The sequence below is a fragment of the Cephus cinctus genome, unplaced genomic scaffold, assembly GCF_000341935.2.
Source record: "Cephus cinctus unplaced genomic scaffold, Ccin1 Ccin1_scaffold0160, whole genome shotgun sequence".
Lineage (NCBI taxonomy): Eukaryota > Metazoa > Arthropoda > Insecta > Hymenoptera > Cephidae > Cephus > Cephus cinctus.
In genome coordinates this window covers 1841729-1863862 of record NW_014332886.1, presented here as the reverse complement: position 1 = coordinate 1863862, position 22134 = coordinate 1841729, and the positions used below count along the sequence as shown (strand labels likewise).

At 41.3% G+C, this 22134-nt stretch overlaps 1 protein-coding gene across 5 annotated transcripts in view; it reads right to left on the bottom strand.

Moving 5' to 3' along the window:
* LOC107263760 (zinc finger protein squeeze) overlaps positions 1-22134 on the bottom strand; it is a 216448-nt gene that overhangs the window by 6777 nt on the left and 187537 nt on the right. For all 5 annotated transcript variants that reach the window (XM_015731305.2, XM_015731308.2, XM_025080946.1 and 2 more), the window contains 2 exons: positions 8682-9024; positions 6482-6690 (listed from right to left, as the gene is read on the bottom strand). In XM_015731305.2, the coding sequence (XP_015586791.1) occupies positions 6482-6690; positions 8682-9024 (552 nt within the window). The remainder of the gene's footprint in view (positions 1-6481; positions 6691-8681; positions 9025-22134) is intronic.

Below are 22134 nucleotides of genomic sequence, written 5' to 3'. Positions count from 1 at the left end.
TATTTCGTATAACGACAGAACCACAAAGCGTAATGGGGTACGGTGTGCAACTTCCGGCGAGAGTCTCGATACTGGATCCAGCAACCCGTCATTAACTAAGTCAACGACGATAGTAGCACAACAACTTCATCTACTATTTGTTTTTCTTTCTTAACCAATGATAATGTACGCTGAGAAATTCGAAGATAGTCCGTGTATAAGCAGCGTGTACACATAATTATGTAATATCCTGTATCTAATCGTATGTAATGGTCAAAACTGTAATTCAACAGTAACGCTCATTTATCGTCACACGTTTTTCTACCTTCACTTTGGATGCTTTGACATTTGTTTTTATATATATATTTCATTTTTTTGTTGCCTCGTAGAAACGTGAGATTGATGCTTCATCGTGTGTGATTTGAGAATTTCAAAATTGAGTGACGCTTACTAAGTCAAAATAATTTCCGCTTTTTTTTTTAACACTGTGAATGATACATACAATTATTGTTAATTATACATGGACGTATTACGGGTATACGAAAAAAAAAATTAATTGATAATATATTATATCTCTTTTTTTTCATACGATCCCAATCTCGATTGAAATCACAGTATAAAACAGGCTCAATGAAAGTGAATGAAAATTCATATGAGACACTAATCTTCCTATCTCAAGCAAGTGCCAAGACGTTACGTTCAGTCTGCATTTACAGCCCTACTCCACGCCCTACAATCTTAAATTGACGCAAGAAAAAATCCATTAGAAGCAATTAAAACTATAGTGCATTCAAAGAAACGATTACGTATATACACTATAATCGCTATAAAAGAGCACTCCAAGAGTCGTTAAACAAATCCACTAAAATCTCACGACAAAACCCGAATCAAGTACAATTAATATTTAGCAACGTTCCACATTAAAATATATCTGCTAAAACGATTTCTAGTATAGGATAAAAATTCCAAAATTCAACGTCCGCCTCAATATTCAAATAATACTTTTCTAACCATCCTCAGCAGTCCATCTCTTTCCGACAGCAGTAGAGTAAACGTCCAGAGAATATCCTCGGACACAAGGAGTCCGATGTTATCAGTAAGTCGAGTGAACGTCACTTCACACCCAATTATTGCCAGACCCCGGTTATCTCAGCCGTATTGTGCTAAAGCATCGACACAGCTTCGTTACATCAATGCGCGGACCGCGCACTCTTATCAGTGTTCTCGTCCGCGTGGCTGACAGCTGTCGCGCGCGTCTCAAACGGGCACGGATCTCAGAACTGCCCATCACTCTTCTATTGTATTCACGTCCCGTAGCCATAGCCGTGCTTGCGCCGCTTTCACGCAAGTAACTCGAACTCTCCAGCACGTAGACGTATAGGTGAAACAGCACCGGTCACATCTCGATGACGCAATCGGCATCGTCCAACCACTGACCGACGAAGACGAACTATCAAAGTTCAAATCAACGATACGAGCCTATTACCGCTAGAGTGAATCCGGATAATGGGATCATTGACAATCGGGATGCTGCGTTCCCGTCCTGGATCTCCGCTAGACGCTGATCGTTATCCGCACCGTTGTCGTCGCGACGGTGGTACCGCGAGTTACGTCCAAGGACGCCTCGATGATTCCTAATCAGCAAGGTCTTTTTGAACGATGTGACGAATGGGGCAGGGGTGTCGCGCCGAGGGACTTATTGGCGAATATAATGCCTATTATGTAAGTTGGCACGGAAGGAGGGGGCCGAGGGGTATAAATTAATGATAGGGAAGAAATGCACTGCGGCGTTGCGTAATTGTGAGTAATTAGTCCATTTACGAGCGTTGCACGATATATGGGTCTATAGGAGTGCACGTGAGCGGCCTAGAGAGTACACAGGACTATCAGGCATTAATTCCCTCGTTATTAATGCATTTTGATTGTATTTTTGTGAATTAGCATCGCGTTTATTGCATCATAGATTAACGCCGCGTTACCTCCTTGATCACATTAATTAACTGCGGTACAGTGACGTAGACCGTTCGTTTGTTACTTTGCTCGTTGGGTATTATGGGGTGAAGTACGGTTACCGAGATGATTTATACTGCGAATTATTCGCGAACAATTAAAACACTTCTATTCGATATGCTACGGGTAGTGGAATTATTATTAGAAACTTTATCGAATCTGGTCACGCTCTTTAAATGCGCAATATCTACGTTCATATTATCACATTACATTTTATTAAAATTCGATTGTCGATCGGTACACTTATCCAACTCAATCCTATTCAAATACCATTCTTTCTATGGGGTTTCCACATTTCATAAAATGACTTTAAAGGTATTAATAAGAATGTTTATTCAAATAGTGGTATTTTTAAATAAGGACCATTCTTAATTCACTTTTGAAACACATACGGACTCGTGTAAAGACAGCGCGAGTTAAAGAGTGACTTTAATGAGATCCCACTGAGACGCTTTTACGAGCATTCGTGGTCGGTCTTGAATATAGTTTCCAAGTGGTAGTCGTACCATGGAGGAGCATTCAAGTGTTTACAACTATAGCTTTAGTACGTTGTTGGTATAATACGTCGAATTAACGTCTTAAGTAGAAGTTGATTAGAGGTTCCGCGGATGCGTGAACAGGGCAAAACAGCGGCGTTCGGACACGCCCAAGATTCCATGAAGGATTAACGGCGGCTCTCGACGTCTACGGACGCTCGCCGAAAGTGCGTGAGAAAAATCTCTTGCGTCTCGTGCTACAGCCTTATTATGACTTTATGGCGAGATCGCGAGTTCCGTCGACTCTGATTCCTCGTACGAAGACATCGACGGTCGTTAGGGTTCGCGCAATGTTTTATCCTCATTTCCGGGACAAAGGCTAACCCCTATAGTATGGCATTCGGATCGGCACTGGTGTGTAGAGCACTTTCGTATAATTACGTACACGGAAGGCGACTACGGTGGACGCGATCAAATTCATAAATCATAGATTACTGCCAAGGCACCTTGAGATAAACTCGCTAAAGTAGACATATACACATAGAAAATCTCTATAGATATACCAGTTTTGCTTTGCCTATAGTCCTCACGCGTTGCCAATTATTCTCTGTTACATATGGATCGTCATTTTTCTCGACCGTCTTACGTTACAATTTCGCAGAGACTTTTGAATCTACATCCAGGTTCACCGAAATATCAGAACGGTCCCACCGATCTCCCATATCCCGGACACGGCCTTTGACCCCGAGCACGGAAAAACCCGAGCATCACACTCGCTGGAGATCTACGAGAGTCTCGACAATCTTCTCGTCACTTCCCGCTCCTATAGCGAAATCGCAAAGTCATCCTCGACCAGGCAGGATTCGTTCGCCGGCTGTGCGATAGGCACTATGCGAAAAATTCCATATGGTGGTACATTCATATATGTTAGTGGCATACATCATGCGTTACGCGGTACCTTGATAAACGTGAATCCAAAGTTATATTGGGAGTGGATTCTTAATTATTTCATTATCGCCTGCCGAGAATCTCGACACGTTGTAGTTAAACGTGTACGCTGTGCACGTCGGAATAGTACGTTAACGGTTCTGGGCACAGGAAATGATACCGAGAGGAGGGACAGGAAGAAAATAAAGAATAAAATAAAAATTAACGTTGACAGCATAAGTGGCGAGAAACACGAAGAAGCCGACGGTTGCAAATTTTTTATTTATTACTGTACCTGTGTAACACTTAGAGAGCAGCGCAATTTCTTATAGTTTTATTTATTTTTCAACATCCACGATCGTTAATGATCTATATTCGATTTTGTGGAGAAAAAATATCTAGCTCGCGTGAGATACCGCCGATTTGATTATAAACGTTTTCTCAGAAATAACTATCCTCCCTACGTGGTCCATGTCCAGGTATCTACTATGGTCCTGACCTTCCCTCTGAGAAATACGAGTGCATTTTTAATCGTATACCTCGCCGGTATGGGATTATAAAGTTCGTTCGCGAATAAATCTACCATGGACCATGTTGTTGGTATGGTGGTCTGAGCCGCGTATAACGTACACGCATGTATATCTATAATCGTTGTCTAGTTTATGCCAAAGCTAATTCGCTTTAATTAATACATAAGTTCGACTTAAACCTCCTCCTGTCTATCAGAGGTCACGCTAGTCCGCTGCTATGGAGTCTAACATTCTGGTGATTCCTCAGCAGTGTTCCTCAATCGGAACATGTATATATACTTACATGCCGAAGTATGATGAGTTCTCCCTTACGGTATAACTATCCATTATATGGTGCTAAGGGATTCTGTCCTTAACTATTCTTTATCCATATAGGATCGTTGTTAATACCTTTTCACACGGTATACCATGCAAGCATCTCTAACAGTCTTTAATCACATAACCATGAGATTAGCTGGCGGCCATGGCTATTACTAGCTCGTAACTATCCTTACGCCATAGTGTCCATGCGATGCGTTACTATCTGAGCGCGCGAGGAGATTTTGCATGTTGCACGTTGGTAGTCGCGGATAATACAGAAACCAGACAGCAGCTGCCCTATGGTCATTATAATACCAGTAACACAGGCCTATGCAAATTCGATGCAAATTATCGCGGAAAATTCATGAGAATCGAACTTGTAACGTGTCAGTTGTTTTACGCTGGAGAATTCGCAAATCGTTTAAAGGGACACTTGAATTTACCGATTCCCATATCTACGTCGATATTAATGCAAATTGGGCAAATCAGTACGGAGCGAGTGACGAAAATTGCAATTGCAAGAAATATACGTGACTTTACTCACGGAAATGTGATACTGATTGGCATCGCCTATAATTGACCATTCGTACTGATACTGATAAAGCGTCGAAGTTATCTCGGAGAGGTAGGAATAATTTTCGCGGGAGTTTCAAATTGTGCGAAATCCAAGAGCTGATGATTTATCGAGTGGAAGGTGGTGGAATTACGGTAATCAACGAATTGGCATTTCCCACATTGGACACGCGGCTTAAAGCACCTTCGGAAGATATCTGGATAATAGGTAATAGTCCAGTGTTAGAATGATAGATTGTCGGCAGTTACGTTAACTCTACGTTGTAGGTATACTGCTAAGGTACAATCGTAGAAACAATTATTTCGTAGAGCACAATACCCGAAGGGAGTGCTGACTGGCCTTTGCATTCTGAATCACGACTAGGATTTCATAAAACTGTCCGCAATAATAGACGCTTAATGCACGAAGCGTGTTCGACTCGTTACACTGCGTTCTTTATTACGTGATGATTTTCTTGCAAAACAAAAGGTACCCAAAATTTTTGTTCATTATATATATAACTATATATGCCACTCGCGTACGGTTGAGAACCGTCGCTTCCCCGTGCACCCTGGACCAGACAAAAGATCCTGGTTCTCACGACCACGCCCTCCCCACCACCTTACCTTCTGGATGATGGCAATGATTCACCAAGCCATCTACCGGAAATTCTCTAACCACGACTTTCAACGGAACGCCTTCTACGAGTTCTGCCGCTTCCCGAATCAAGAATCGCGGTCATTATCTTTCGATCGAAAGCAAAAGGCGCCATTGATCGCTTTAATGTCTGATTCCTTTCTTTCTATTCGGCAGACGTATCGCAATAACGTAATCAAATTATTATTAGATGTTATTACGACAACTTTGTAAAATCGAGTGAGTCACTCGAGATCTTGACGTACGTATAATCGTACAGTCCTCGTGGGGAATGATTAACTAATAATTAAATGGAGGTATATAAATTTTCCCGTGGAAGCGTTCCTGGGCATTCGGTAATCATGCAGCAACGACTTAACGTGGGAGAATAGTCTTAATGACGTTAATCTGCATTGAAGTAAGGCTCGGGGCACGGACAAAAGTGATTTCCTTTTACCTTTTACGTTGACTGCGCGATATGTCCGTATTCACGACAAATGGGAAAGCGAGTCTCGCGGGATAATGACATCCCCATTACTCCTATTAATTAACTCCATTTTAAGTCAATTTACCGGAGCGGCTTGAGCCTTGGCTCGTCATTGGAACACAATGTGCCTTGATACTCATTGTGCCCTTATGCTTTTTTTCTACGTGAGTAATATTGTTAACGTAATACGTATCTGTGGATGCTGTGAAATTATGCAAGTAAATGTTAGAATGACAAATATATCGTTCGGTAACGTAATGCATTGCTGGACGATTTAATTTGTTTTAACGCGCGGTAGCGACGTCTGTTAACATGGATCGTTCATCATGATTCGCCGTCTAGTGGCATTTGTTTATGCATAGTATGATAAATGAAGTTGGTTGTCGAAAGGATGTTGTCCGTGCGAAATCTCGAGTCATTACGTTAACCACGGAACGGCGGGAACTTTTGAAATGCTTTGCAGATTTCTATGATATTACAATATATAGGGTGTCTAATAAATAAAATTATTGGATTTTTTAATTTTAATTATTTTTTATAAATTTTCATAAAATTACTCTATTAACATCGGTTCGAGACTTACCCGTGTGAGTTCTTTTATGAGCTTTCAAATGCGAACTCTTCGTGTAGACCTTGTCGCAACCCGCCACGTCGCATCGATGAACTTTACGTCTTTTCAGTGCATCTCCACACTCACTGTCAACTCCAAGACTGCCATTTCCACTAACACCGCCATTGCCTCTGCCGCCAATTCCTATGCCTGCTGCCAAGACAGGCCGCTTGTGAAATACTCTGTAATCAGTAAAACCGTGAAAAATTAAAAATCAACTATAAACGCTCCTTCGTGTAAGAATTATGAGATTACAATAATTTCATACAGAAATTCAAATGAAATTATTACATAAAAACCGAGCAATAAAATATCTCAATTAGTACATGAAATCGGACATCCCATGTAAGTGTAACATTACTTTTGTATCCCCTGATCATATGGGCATGATAAAAGTCATAGCATGATTTTTCGTAAGTTTATTAATATTGATGTTAAAATGTATACGAGCGTGCTGGGAATATGTAATTTTTTCTAGAATAGAATCAAAGCAAGTATACACGTAGAAGTCAGAAAAAAATGTAGAATCCGTGCATCCAAGGATGCGTACGTGCGTGCCTCGAGTATCGTCGAGTTCGCAGAGTTTGCCGCTTTGTTTTTCCACTATCAAAGCCATCCACGCCATGCCAATCGGATGCGATTCGATCGGATCATGGATTCAGAAGTTGGATGGTAGCCGGCAAGAAACGGTCAACAATAACGGGAGCGGCCTGCGTACAGGCTTCGTGCATTGCAGAGAGACCGAACCACGGACATACCTTCAGGGCAATATATCCTTCAATGACTAAAGTCATTGCAGTCACACCGCGCCTCTACATTGGTCCTGATCGATACTGTCAAGATCCCTGAAGAGCGGTAGCTTTACTTTTTACTTCCTCGGCAGAAGGCATTAAAGTATACCTTATACTTACTAGGACATCGGTTATGACAACTATGGCGATAAGAAATTCGACTGGCACGAGCATCTCTAGATACAAATGTCAACACTAGAATCCAGAAGAAAACGTAACGACTTCATTTTAAAAAGGATCAGTAGATATATATATATACATACCTACTGTACTACCGACGAAGAAAACTTTGTCAATTAAACGAGAAAGGAAATTGTGCGTCTCAATATAAAAGATAGTAAGTGAATAGAAGTTTGATTTTATTAAGGCCAAGAGCTGACGATTCCGTAATCCACGAACAAGTGAAAAGTTAAGCGTCAATTAAATTCCTAGAGGACAGTCATCACAAAGCAAACCGCAAGGAACACTTCACAATCTGCGACTTTGCTTACTTTCGTTTTCGCGCCGTATTATTAACGCGGTTAAAAATTCATGAGCTCGACTTACCAATTCAACATTATAATGTAAACCCTCGTACCGCGAATTCACTCCGATTACAGTTCTTAATCTTAATGGCCATAGCGGGAGGAACGTTCACAAAAGTAATCTCCCGTGACGAATGCGTTATAAAAGTTTCATTTAATTTTAAAATAATAACCCGTTCGATGACGATCTCTCAATTATTTACCATAAAATCCAGATAACACCGAGTATTTAACGCGTTCTGTTTGATACCAATAAACTACGAAGCGTACAGTGAGGCTGCGCGTTACGGTTGGCCGATCTATTGCCGAAGTCGTATATCATCTGGACAAAGAGCCTTCGCACGTTATACATCGTAAAACGTAGAAGAAGCAGTATTTAGGATAACATAAATCCGTTTCGCACGAGATAACGAAACGCGTCTAGTAGTGACGCCTCTAGCTGAGCCAGACGTAATGCAGTCCCGATACACATTCGTATATTGTATATGTATATAGTTATGCTAACGTTACCGGTTAAACCTCAACTGTACACGCCTCCCCTTGTGCGGGGTTTGCACCGTGAGTTGCAAGAACCGGATACCTTAATTTACTGCACACAATAACTCCCACTGAACGCGATAGAAACAGCTCGCGTCTCGCTTAATTGGATGAGCGTTAATATATAATTATTTCTAACGCACGTGGAACCACGTGATTTCCTGTATACATGTAACTGAAAATCGCATTAACGTAGCACACCACAACATTGACTTATACATTGAAATTATGCAATGACGATTACACAATGTCACAATCAATCTCTATAGATATAAGATAAATTAATTCAATTATATACTGTACTTATTTTCTTTTACTTACAAAGAAGCTTCCTTTATCCTCTGCAACGCCAGAAGTGCTGCCGACGAGGAGACGAATACAGGATCTGGCGGTTCCATCATACATACGGAAACCTCGCGTTCCCTGTCCCAATCCCTGTCTCGTTGTCTTCCACGCTCCCGTTCCCGTTCCCGTTCCCGTTCCCGTGTCTCTCTCTCACGTTCTCTTCCCGTATCTCCTTCCTGTTGTCGTCCCCTCTCTCGTTCAGATTCTCTGTCACGTATTCTTTCTCTTTCTCTCTCCCGCTCTCGTTCCCTCTGTGTATCCCTCTCGCGCTCCTGATCCCTTTCCCTGACGGCATCTCTCACTGACAATGATGGTGACACTGGAACAAAAATATATATCATAAAAATCATGTCACAACAAGGAACAAGGAGAATAGGAAGAAACTGTATCATTCTAATATAGAAAACGTGGCCTTTGATTGGCTTCACTTCCGCGAGACCTTCGCCGAGACGATTTCTTCGGAGATTCTATTGAAGTTTTCCATGAGTGACGTTTCAGAATAATTTCCTTCGATATGGTCGCATTAGTCGTTATTGTCGTTGCGAAAGACAGTAAAGTATATTTATGCTTGACGAATATGAAAATTAATTTTTTTATTCAAGCAGCCATCCACTTGGCTGATGTTCTCTATGCTAGACATGGTTATATGGTATACTTGTTATGTGTAAAATGAGGTGATCAGCTTTAGCCAGTAACGTTTCCACAAATCATCGAACTGCGATATATCGGGTCAACGACTGTGTACAGCGAAACATGTCACGATCGTCCTACAAGAGCCGAGAGCTTGCTGGTATTTTCTAACGCTTATGAATATTGTAATAGTCAATGTGAGATTCATGTGCGTCTACCGGGGCTGCTGCCGGGGTTTCTTGCGATTCTCGCAAAGCGACAAGCATGTTAAATACCCGTGACATTACTGTTACTAATTAAAGTTGCATGAGAGCCAATACCTTGGCGGCTAGAATTTCCGGAATGTGGAATCGTAACGGCCATACCGGGTTTGCACTGAAATTTATTGGCTTATGGATATTCCTGGATGAATTTCAGTTCGAGCTTGATGATCGGTTTATTTGATTATTACAGCGCCTACTGGTTGTTTGATTTATGGTAAATTTTACAGAATGCCCTTTATACGTGTAGCAATACGTAACGTCGCGAGATCACATGCGATTTTTATCTTCGTAGTCTTTGCAGTTTCTCTGAAAAAAACATGACTGTATTATAAAGAATTGCGTTATCCTCAGAGCTCCGTATATTTCTGCGCGACATACATTAATGAACTGTCCTAAAAGAAACCATGGAGACTTGTGTAAACTTGACGGAACATTGGGTACTCCGCCTTATCAGGAATCGTAAGAGACAAATACGTGTAGTTAGCGAAAACGGCCAAGTGACAGTCTCCGTTTTGTACATTTCGTAGAAGCATACGAAATATGCGCAGGAATGAAAATTGTTTATGAACCCATACAAGAGTCCCGTACGATACACCATAAAGATTCGCAAGAACGTCAGATGACCCAACTGCAATTCATGGATTTACATTCGTATTGCATCACTGTCCCCCGAAAAAATTATATCACGTAATTCCATCGAGTCTCGTAAAATAACTTGAAATCCTAAAACCATAGATCAAACGTCCGTGAAACAGCTCGGTAGTAGATGCATTTATAATTTATCGACATACAAGCCAAGTATGTACGTACGTAACCCTAATTTCCACTTATATACCATATAGCCATCCGCCGCGAGAGGATCCATTAATGTCAGCTGATTATCCCTCAATTTGGCAGATTCGAAAAATCCACGGTACATTCCGGTCATAAATCGGCGGATTAACCTCGGCGTTTAACATTATCAATTACCCCTGGCCTCCTGGAACCATCGGTGGAAAGATGAAACATGTAGGTAAGAGCAAAGAGAACGTACCAACGTGAATAGGAAGATGAACAAGAAGGTGAAACGTGGTAAGAGTGCATTATTACCGATAATGCTCTGGGGTTAAGTTAGGCCGTAGGTGAGAGAGACGGCAGGTCAGACTTACATCAGACAGACTTTTCAGTTGCATTGTGGACTCGTACTGTCCATTAGGCTTCCCAAGATCATAGACCTCAGGCTGGAGTTGGCATTAACGATTGTAACGAGATGACAGGGATATGTGAGTTCAAAGAAAAAAAAAGTGAATTCGCAGAACCCTCTAATTAAGCTACTTGGGGATATTCCTAGAACGTGGAAATTATGGGTAATAATAGTTATGTATATATATACCGAGTCCACAATGTTGCACTATTCAGAATAATTATGATTATTGATTCTTGTCAGAACGATAATGAGGCTAGGTATAAAACGAGGATACAGGTATATATGTATATTTTTTTATTGACTTTTGGAATCGATAATTCAACGTAACGATTATGGTACTGTGTCTTATGTCGAAAGAGATATATTAAGTTTCGTAGTCGTGGGTGTAAAATAGAAAGAACGAGTTCTTCCATGTATCATGGAAGTGATAGTTGGAATTGGAAATACGATACTTGGTCTAGTGAAGCCAGACGGTATTGGAAATACTTGTGAACTGCCTTAAAGTAAGATTCCTTAATTTGGCGTGAGCCTGTTTAACGGTTATAGGACATAAAAAAAGAAAATTTTAGATTCGAATAATCGATATGAGCTTCGTGGTTGACAAACGACGACGGATTGAGGTCGCACCTTGATAAGAAGAGGGTAATTCCAAAAGCTGTAAATTACAAGGAGCTAATTATCTCTTTGTCCAGCGGCACGTTACCACAAAGTTATTATCATGAAGCATTGCCTCGTGTATGTTAATTGACAAAGTAGTAATTATTTACCGGTGAAAGTGAACGCAAAACGGAACAAGCAAGTAGACTGAAGTAAAAAGAGAAAAATGAGGACTCGCCATTAAAAAATTAATTATCGTAAAAAAAAAAATGAAGGAAAAAAAAGTTCAACTTGACTTACCGATGCCTCATTGTTTATCTAAGCTATTGTACGACGTACAGTAACATATAAGCAAAGATCGTGAAAAGAGCGGGTTAATTTTTCGATAAATCATTATTTATTGTTGCGATGGCACAGGAGATAAGAGGAGAGCGATACTGCAACAATGTGTAACCAGGATCGTACGCCACAAAGGCGTGAGAACATCGATACTAATGGTCGACGGGCAGCTCGTCGTGTTCCTGGATAGGAGATAGCATCATCTCTAACCGTGATATAATGTCATAACTTGAGAAACGAATCCAGGAGTCAATGCGTGTAGATGTGTAGCGATGAACGAGTGCAACAATATTGCACAAGAGTAAAGAATCGTACATCGCGTACGTGTGAAGAAAAAATGTTTAATTCATACTGAATTAAAAAAAAAAAAAAAGAAAAGTAACTCCTTGCTTAAGACCACTCGCTATGCATATGGTATCTGACTTGAATATGCACGTGTGGCAGAATGAAAAAAAAGTTTCGAGAAGGAAATGCATATCACTGACAGGTACGATCCGTTAACCGAATTCCAGACTGATAATTACAGGACTCCTCTCATTCTCAATCACTGTACTTTTGCCTTTTCTTTTCATTGCATTGCTACCACATTAAGCCGCTTTCTTACGATCAGACTCTAACCACACGATATTCGACACGTCGCCTGCGGACCCAGCGCGAAAACTGTTATCGTATTCACTGCAGTAAACCTGTACCAGTTATTCGGCGAGGATCACCAGTCAAACGGTAACTATACGGTCGTATACAATTGACACGAAACGAATGGATCCTTATGCACGCAGATGCACGCTTTCTGAGAGAGAATAACGAAATTTACTTTTTAAAAAATTACTAAAGATCACTTTGATTTTAAAGTCACTTAAATGATTCTCTTTAATTTTCACTCCAGACGCGTACTGTCGATATTTATAAATTTTCGCAGAAAGAACGTTCTTTCGGAAGTGACTTCAAGTTGCTTGTAGCAGAAACTATGTTTAGGCTTTGAGACACGCAACCTCGTTTTCAATGACGCGAGGGCGACTATAAATCGTCGATGTGGGGCGGAACGTGGAGGTGCCGATACCCGATAAATCTATCGACGAGTGATAGACGAGCCCTAGGTGGTTAGGCTGGCCGGCTGTTCGTTCGTTGAGAACGGACACTTCAAGAGCAAGCGGCGCAAGTCGCGCAAGATGCGCAAGATGCGCAAGCGTTAGTTGTATATGCACTGTCCATGCGGTGCATCCGAGGAGTAGTTGCACATGCGCTCACCTGCGACATGCTAGCAGATGAGCTATGCGTCGAGAGCGCGTGGTGGCTTAAGAGAACGATCCTTGAATACCTTCGTGCAAGATTGCACTCGAGGTTACCGCAAGTAAGCCAGACATGTTTGATTACCACTATCGATGACTATTAAGTAGCGTTTATTTAAGGAACAAGGCAGTCTTGCCGCAGCATCCCTGTCGCGATAAAGACTACAGAAATTTACAGGTCATCGGGTCCACGATTGAAGATACAATACAGTAGAAAATCTACAACACCGTGTGCAACCACTGGAGAGATTTATCCGCTTTGTGGATGCTGTAAATTTTTTTAAATCAAAATAAGCGGATACGACTGTCACCAGTAGTCCGCATATAACTAAATAATCGGGATAGGAATTGGGTAAAAAAAATTGTCAAGTTACGTCATAACCTTCGGAAGAATGTTAGAGGTGCATCGGCGCGCGTGTTACGGTAAGAAGCATGCATGGTACACACGTGAGGATCTTCACTGGTAGGCTAATAAATTTCGATTTTTCACCAGCGGCTTCCTGTGTGCCCCCACCACTCGCTAACTCTCAAGCCGTTCGCATATTTTTCCCTAGCTCGAAAGAAAAAAAACCCGATTACAAGGATAATAAATTAACGCATACGACCTTATCGAGCCTTATAATTCATCAAGCTGTTACGTGTTCACCGCAGTTCCCTATAGCCGCGGGTTTTGCACATTAACCTCGTAAAACTCTAACGGCATTCAGCCATACGCCAATGCGTGGAGTTTACTCTATGAAAATGCATAATACGATAGTGCTTTATAATGCGGTATAAAAAGCTTGTATATAGCCAATGCGATCTACATTCTATCAATATCAATGAATCGTTCCTTAACGATTCAACCCGTAGCTAAATAGCACCAAACAAACGATACAGGTGCTCCTGGTGAATTTGCACAACAGCTGAAAAAAAAAGACCTCATCTCGATTATACTTACTGCTAAAGACCGGCAATAACGCCAAAACAGTTAAGCGCATCGGTAAGCTATTCAAGTAAGAATAACAAGTCAGCCTCCCGCAATGGATAGCAGTTACCATTATCTCCAAAGACAGAAGTACTCGCGTGCAACGCAATAGCTATTTGTGTTCATTACGTCTCTTGGATATACCTACTAAATATCTCTTGAGTCCAGCTGCCTCCTGTACCACCGTCGTCTTTATATACGAATTTGTTAAAGGGATTTCCGCATCTAGTCGGCTACCAGTGTCTTTAAATCTTTTTATCGAAGGTAACCATGTAGGACTTGAAACTCGTTGCACAATGTCGGCTCCGAAAGTTGCAGTTGTTTCACTTGGCTAACGAGGTGTGCGATATGAGCATTGGATAATTAATTAGCGAATAGCCATATGTAATACTTCTTATAGAAAGAACTTTCTTAATGACCGTTCGATAAATAAATGTCACTGCGTTTCCTTGCCAGAAATATTTTTTAGAAGGTACGACGATTATTGAGTTACAAGAATTGCATTGACTGGGACAAAGCATAAGTGTCTAGGTCATTTAAAATTGTCCCAGTTTTCGCACCAAAAGTCCACCCGGTCTGTCTTCGTCTGGATTGAACTTTATTTTACCGTTTCTTACTTAAATCAGTATGAACAAAAATTATTCCTATGCAACTAACGCATCACATGCTAGCCGATAATCCATTTTGAGTTTCGTTCAAGGGCCCAAGCTATATGCGTGAAGATCCTAAAAAGTGAGAAGTGCAGCAACGATCTCGGATGGTCGTATCTGCCTCTACCGAAATACATTACGAGGAAGATTAGTGTGCGAACAAGAAGAGCACCTACGCTCTTCGTAGCTACACATCTACCTTCGCGTAACTCAACCACAATGCACGCATTCGCGTGGGCGCCGTATGAGTAACACCCTGACGAACTAACATTTCGTTCCGACTGACCGCAAGCTGCCCGAATGCACTTTTATGAGTATTGCAACAGCCTTCGAGTGCAACTTAAACAAAATTATTCATAACTATCGTATAGCTGTATTATAGATGCTTTGTATATCTATACTGTTGCCTATGTCCCACATGAGAACTACTATAGAGTGCCAGTACAAATAACATATGATTTTGAGAAATTCGTTGCACTATTTTTTTGTGGGGAATTTTTACGATTTAGACGATTTGTTTAATTGGCATATCGCTTATCAGAGTAATCGATCGTGATCCTAGGCAAATAAATATTCACGGTATCTATGGCTAAGGATTGATGATAGTTAAGTATACAGGGTTTGGCGTAGTACGTTACTTATCTCTGATGTATTAGCGCGGTTCAAAGACCAACAGGTGAAACGAATACCAGCATGAAATTCACGTACGCGATATATCAAGAGTGGATATTGAAATTAGGCACGTTTCAAACTCATGCATCATACTTCCAATTCATCGCTTCACCATGGGTAACTAAATGAGGATCATCATTTCTGGTTTACAGGAACTATCATCGGTTCGAAGAATTAAATATTGCTATGATATACTAGAAGCGTGCTCGACAATTAAGTATATGTAATGCGTAAGGTTATATTTGAGTTCACCTTAAATTGTCTGAGATATCTTCATGTATGTATACATATATTTTTGACATTTTTATTTATATACCTAATAGAGATTCGGATTGGGATAGTATCGATTTCTATTTTCTTTTCTTGACTCTTTTATTTTATAACGGATAACGACACTTTGCTTTGCTATACTTCCCTTTTTTACGTACTTTTACTCGTTTGCGTGTCTCGATCACAATTAGCCTTATGATATTTTGTTGTACATAAATCACACTTTTTTCGATTTCGATCTCTGTATGTACGTCTCACGCGATTGATCTATAAATCAAAGATTTTTTTCATTACGGTCACGTACGTACGTATTACGCAATTTGCGTGAGTTATGGGTTGTCAACTGTGCACGGTTGTCCGGGCTGCTATCCGGGAATAAAACTTTTATCAAGTGTATTATATATTAACAATATGAAACATTAAACACGAGGATCAAAATTGCGCGCGCAATTCGAATTTATTTAATTCCAATAATAAATTATATCCAACGCATTATTATATCCGACCATCGTAGATTTAGATTGGAATAAAGATTTTTACAATTACACGTGAATTACACAGTTTTCCCATAGGTATGTCGCTATTAAGTGTTACACACGTGTACGTCATTACAAGCTGCTGAGAGAATTCTCCCTTGTTGGAATCATCGTACGCCACTCGTTTCAAAGACCATTTGAAGAACACAATGCCACTGCTATTGCGAACACTGCAATGGTCCGATTGCTCAAGAGTGTCTTACTCAAGGCTACGACATTACTTATTTCCAATGGGATAAGCTTATTTTCTGTAAAAGGTAATATCGGTTACAGAACCTCGAGCACGAGCCTCCCACGTTCCACCGGTTAGGCGACAGTAAATTTAATCCAAGAATAACAAAAAAAAAGAAAATTTTACAACACGTCAAAGTCAAAAATAATCAAGTATCGCTAGTCATGGCTATATTGGATTTTGTTAAGAACAGCAAAAAATTTATTCAAAGATATTCATAGCTGAAAAAATAAACTTCAAAAATTTACTTATGCACTTCTGTCAAGTTTGTCAATAATCGTAGAATTAAAAAGAAAAGAATGAAGTAGGCGAAGCCCATATAAAAACCTGACGATAAATTTCGTAACGACTATGAATGAGTTTTTTACCTCGAAATATGCAAATCGGAAGTATATCTAAACTTCGAGAAACCCTGAGAAGATAATTGACATTTGTTCGAGTAATCCTTTCGTCTCTCGATGACGGTCTCCTCCAAAGCGTAACAATGGCCCCATTATCTAAATGCTTATTACATAGTTGTTTCATGATGGATGGTTTCCCACGGTCCATTATTGCCCGTAGAATATTCCTTAGTCTCAGTTAGCAGGATAGCTGGGGTGTTTTTGAAATCTTTGACATTGCGAACCGAGCGAACGATCCCAATGGGATATTAAGGAACTGCCGTATTATGAGTTCAGGCAGCTATTAAAAGTTCACAGTGAGCGTATCGCAAGCGTTAAAGCGTAAAGCGTATGACTACGCCATATGCGTGCGTCTATATATAATGTAGCGTCGGTTCAAGTAGCCTGTCCACGCGAAGGCGGCAGGAAGGAGACAGAAAGTAGAGCAATATCAGTGATTCTCAACCATGTTAAATACCATGTTGGATCTTATCAGTAAAACAGGGTGGTAATGTCATTTGACCGACTGATAAATATTTTCCCATCAAAACGAATAGGCATCCAAAAATATGGAAAAAATAAATAATTATTAGAGGTAGCAACGAGCAATGCGTAAATTTAAATAAAGACAATAGGACAATAGGTATATTGTATTTCATTAGCTAGATAAGCTTGATCAGAAAAGCTTTCAGTTTCTCGGTCTACTGGATACGTGTAAGATATATGCTAAGAGATGGGGAGAGTAATACTACCTCTACCCATTGTCCATTTCTTGTAAGCATTCGGATTGGCATTTCGTTAGCTTGCCAAACCCTTTGTTAGATGATGAGTCAATAGCTAGTTGATATGCGAAAAAGCATCGGTGCCGGTTTCAGCGAGAGCTCAGCTGGGGCTAGACACGGTAACTAGGCTAGAGAGAATTTCAAAATAGGGAATGCATAATATATGGAAATGGGTGTGGGATGAAAATGGGAGATGTATCCATTTGATTTTCTTACAGGAGGAACGAGTGAGTGGCGGCGGACAGTCTTGTTCCCATAAGACTACAGTCCTTGAAGACGAGCTTGTTCATATAAAATCTAATACCAGAATAATGGTATATATCGTTTCGCATATGCGTCTAGTAACGAAACGATTATTAAAAAAATTAATAATAACCAATTATCCTATTTAGGGTAAATGAATTTCTATATAAATTATAATACTAGACTTTCATAAGAATAAATTCGAGTGATTTGAATTAAGGGTTAGTCACAATCGTCCAATGATTTTGATCACTTGTAACGAATATTCAATTTTTTAATAAAATTTGTAAAACTGAAATAAGCGTATTAGGTAGAACGTTCACGCGGAGACACCGCACGTTAAGAGCGCACGGTGGCGAACCCGAGAAACACCAATTACAAAATTACGAAATAAGTGTCGCTGCGTTTGAGTCACTTCGATCAAGCTGGCGCGCAGCGGAGCGTCATGCATATTCACGAAGAGACCCCTATCTATCAAGTCTGCCAAATGTGTAACGACCTGGCATCGACGTTTACCCAGCGCATTCTGCAAATTCTCACGGCTCAGATTTGAAAGTATAGCACTCTAGGATCTAAGAGGGAACGCGAAGCGAGCTGCGAACGAAGCCGAACGGAGTAAAGTTTCCTTGCGAAATCAGAACCCGTACCCCGTGGACGGCAGCGATATGTTTCAGATGCAAATACAAGGTGGATGTGGAGATTCGTTATTGAATGTTCCTACTGTTGATACGTCTACGCGTACGATAAATATAGCAACATACGTCCAACCGCACAAAGTACATTCGGATTGATCCTAAATGGCTATTCGATCGTAACGAGAGATACAGAGTGATTGGCCGATGGATATAAAAATTTCAGAATTATCCAATAATCTTCCTTACGTTTCCCACAGCTTCCAGCATCCAGTAAATATATACACGCAAAGTTTCTGATTAAAAAAAAAAAAAAACAAAGTTCAAGACCAAGCCACAGTGTTTGTCTATCATCATGCAACCGATGCACGCTGCGGGAACCTGCGAACACGTTATAACTAATTTGTAATTAGAAAGCCAAGAGCGATTGCCCGAGGGTTCACTTTTCTCGATGCGGATGGCAGCGAGTTAGTCAGTTAAGTCAGTCAAGTAGGTAGGCAGTCAGGATAGTCAGCTGGTCAAGTATAGTCAGACATTCAGGGACAGATAGTCGCTGAAAGCTGGCCCAAGAAGTTTAGTCAGCCTCAAACAAGTAATGGCAAGAGTGCGCCATCGTGTGATGCAATCGTGCACACACGGTCTGCGTATAGTGCCTCTCCCTCGATGCTGCAGAGCTAACCTCAGCCATTATGTAAATTAATGTTAATTAAAATCAAACAAACATCCTCTAGATCGAGTCGCCGCTGCTCGGGCGAAGGGCTGATGGTTATTGCCTGCCGTCAAAAGTAACGCGTTCGCCTTCTAGGATGGTCTTAATTTGTTTTGATTCGATGCTAAATAAAGATCTGGACCTCTTTCAGCGGATAACAGTGAAACTTTGACATCGGCTTACCAACTATTAGATTGGGTGTTAAAATAACTAACTTTATCATCTACTGCGTTAGCCTCGTCTGACGTTATAGGAAACAGTGGATGCATCGGATTCACGATACTGACTCCTCGTGTATATAAATTCCATAAGGAACAGTATATATCTACCCCTTGTCTTGCTGCTATAACAGGATTATAGATCTCTTTCGTAAAAATCCATTATTTTCTCAGTAGGTATATAACGAGAAAGCGAGTCGGAAGCCATACGCAATTTACGAGCAATAAGCCTCTCGATCTCTAAGGACGTCGTTAGGATTGGATATGCACGGCCGCGACCTCGTGCGATGCACTGGCTTCACCTTTCCTCCACAGCCACTCGACCCACTCAAGTGCACATTCGCGCCGATGCATCTTCCTGCATCCCAAGAGACGAGTGCAGCTTTGAGTCTTCCAGACGAAAACATAGAAATCCTTACGATAAGCCACTCATACATTTAATTCCCATTACAAGGAAAATGGACTTGGGCGCGGTACACACATCCGTTTTTTGGAAGTTTGGTGTGATATGATAATACGAGTGATACCAAGCACTGTACTCATATTTCTGATTACGTAGTGGCACTGTACGTCCACTTAGCGTGCATTGTGCACAGCACTTTGAATTATCCTATACCACAATTTCGGCGCTGAACTGCCAAAAAACGGATGCGTGTACCTTATGAGTCACGTAATACTGCGACCATACAATACATGATAAATCCAAACTTCTGATTATCATAGATGCGTCAACCATGTTAAATAGAGCGATTAAGACCGGAACGCATCTGCTGATAGAATATGATGAGGGGGCAGGAGGGCTACAATATTATCTTACGCATCCGAGAACTCTTGATATTCATAAAGTAGTTATATCTTCAAAAGTTGCAATCCAAGCAAAGTCCTTATTTACCAGCAGCACATATCCTTATATATACATAGGTATAGGATACTTCAATAGGCAGAAATACGCGGGCGCGAGCGCATAAGCTACGCCTGTTATTACTCGTGCAGATTGATGGAATCAAGCAACCAGTCATTTCGTAGGGAATCAGTGAGAATTAATATGAGGCTATTAATATCTCCCCGCTTAGCCGACGCGCAGAGCGAACTTCCTTGGGTTCGAGCAAACAGCGTCGGTACCGTTCGGATTCGTACCTAAGCTACGTGATTTAGACAACTTTTTCTTTCCGGGCGAGGCGAGCTGAACTCTATGAACCCTTCAGGTGGGTTCGCAGCACTGATGAGCATCGGAAATCAGTCAGCCGGTGTGAATTAATGCTCGAGCATTAATTATACGATTGGATTCTTCGAGGCCTTGATGGAGATTGAGATGAGGGCACGCACAACGGTCGAATGGTAAATTTGTATTCGCAGGTTACCCGCACGCGGATGGGAAAGTTTCAAAGAGAATTGAATCTCGAGTGGTACCCACCTGTTCTATCGCTTCCGCATCAAGAGGCACATCGTGAAAGATCATGGTGCTATACGCACATGCGAACAACGGGTGAATACGTGCCCCCCTATGTGCACGTAGATCCATATCCATGTACAACCTATAGTACTACCTGCCTATATCTGACAGGAGTCACGTTTCGAGCAAGGTATATGTATATAAGTACCTGCACATGTATCGTGACGTGATTTTTCGAATCACCGTCACAAGGCGACTCGAGCTACCGATTCAGATAATGTTCTCGCTTTCTGGTTCCCTTCGAGTCTCCACCCTGATCAGAAGCTACGCTCTCGTGTCGATTCGTACAGTTACGCCAATGCTCTGGGAAAGATTTGTTATTGTTGAGTTGAGGTCGAGATGCTCGAATCTGCCGTGGAGAGATAGTCCTCGACGCACCGAGTTGCCCGATAGAGGAGGACACCCGACGAAGACGTCTCCATGGATCGGATGAGGTCCGGGTGAGATACCGACACCCCGCTGGAGAGAGGCAAAGGGCTGTAGAGATACAATTTTCGTACGGTTAAGGGCAGGGGAGGTACCCCCGTAGCCCGAGTTAAGGATGTGGTGCTCAGCCATTTACTCCTACCCTCTCTTTCTCTATATACACACATATATATATATATATATATATCCACATACGATCTTCCTTCTACACCTGGTGCCCTTTTACATTTTCACCTCGCACTTCTCAAGAAAGTCTTTCTCATAAATCCCGAACGCGCACGTTCTTTCCGGATCCATCTCCAATCCACTCAGCATCATTTTCTTCTGGGCATTGGTCCATGTTCACGTCGATCTCAATCATGGCTAGACTTTTTTTACGTATGATTCCGTGAAGTGCGATAGGTCAATACAAATCATACATAAGTACAACTGGAGACGAGGGATAAACGTTTCATAGAATAGTTTAGCTGTAATTAGTTCCCTTAGGTACTATTAGTCCGTACAGCCACGTGGTAACTCCTCTTTCTTTGTGCCTGTTTCATTTTACTCCTTCGTCTCGTACTCCTTCCTTACAGGGTAATGAGTCGGTCCGGATAGACAGAGGGCAAGAGAAAATACTCTCTGTGCTTACACTTTAGCAGGTCCTGGTGACCGTGCTTAGTACCCCTTAGTCATAAACTAGATAACATCTCGAACATGCACCGCTCAATCGCAACGAAGTATCATTGTTCGAGCAACGGAGGCATAAAGTAGATATCCCCCAAGGTAAGATGCAGTAAGTTACCATTATTGACTATAAGTAAGTACTGGGATGCGGGTATGCGCATTATGAAGCCGTTGTAAGTTCGCCGCGGGGGTCCTAGTGCCAGGCATGTTGCTTGCCAACATAAATTACGCGCGATTTTGCATTTACACTGAAAAGCGGAAGACAGTCGCGGAGGGCGGTTAAGGAAGA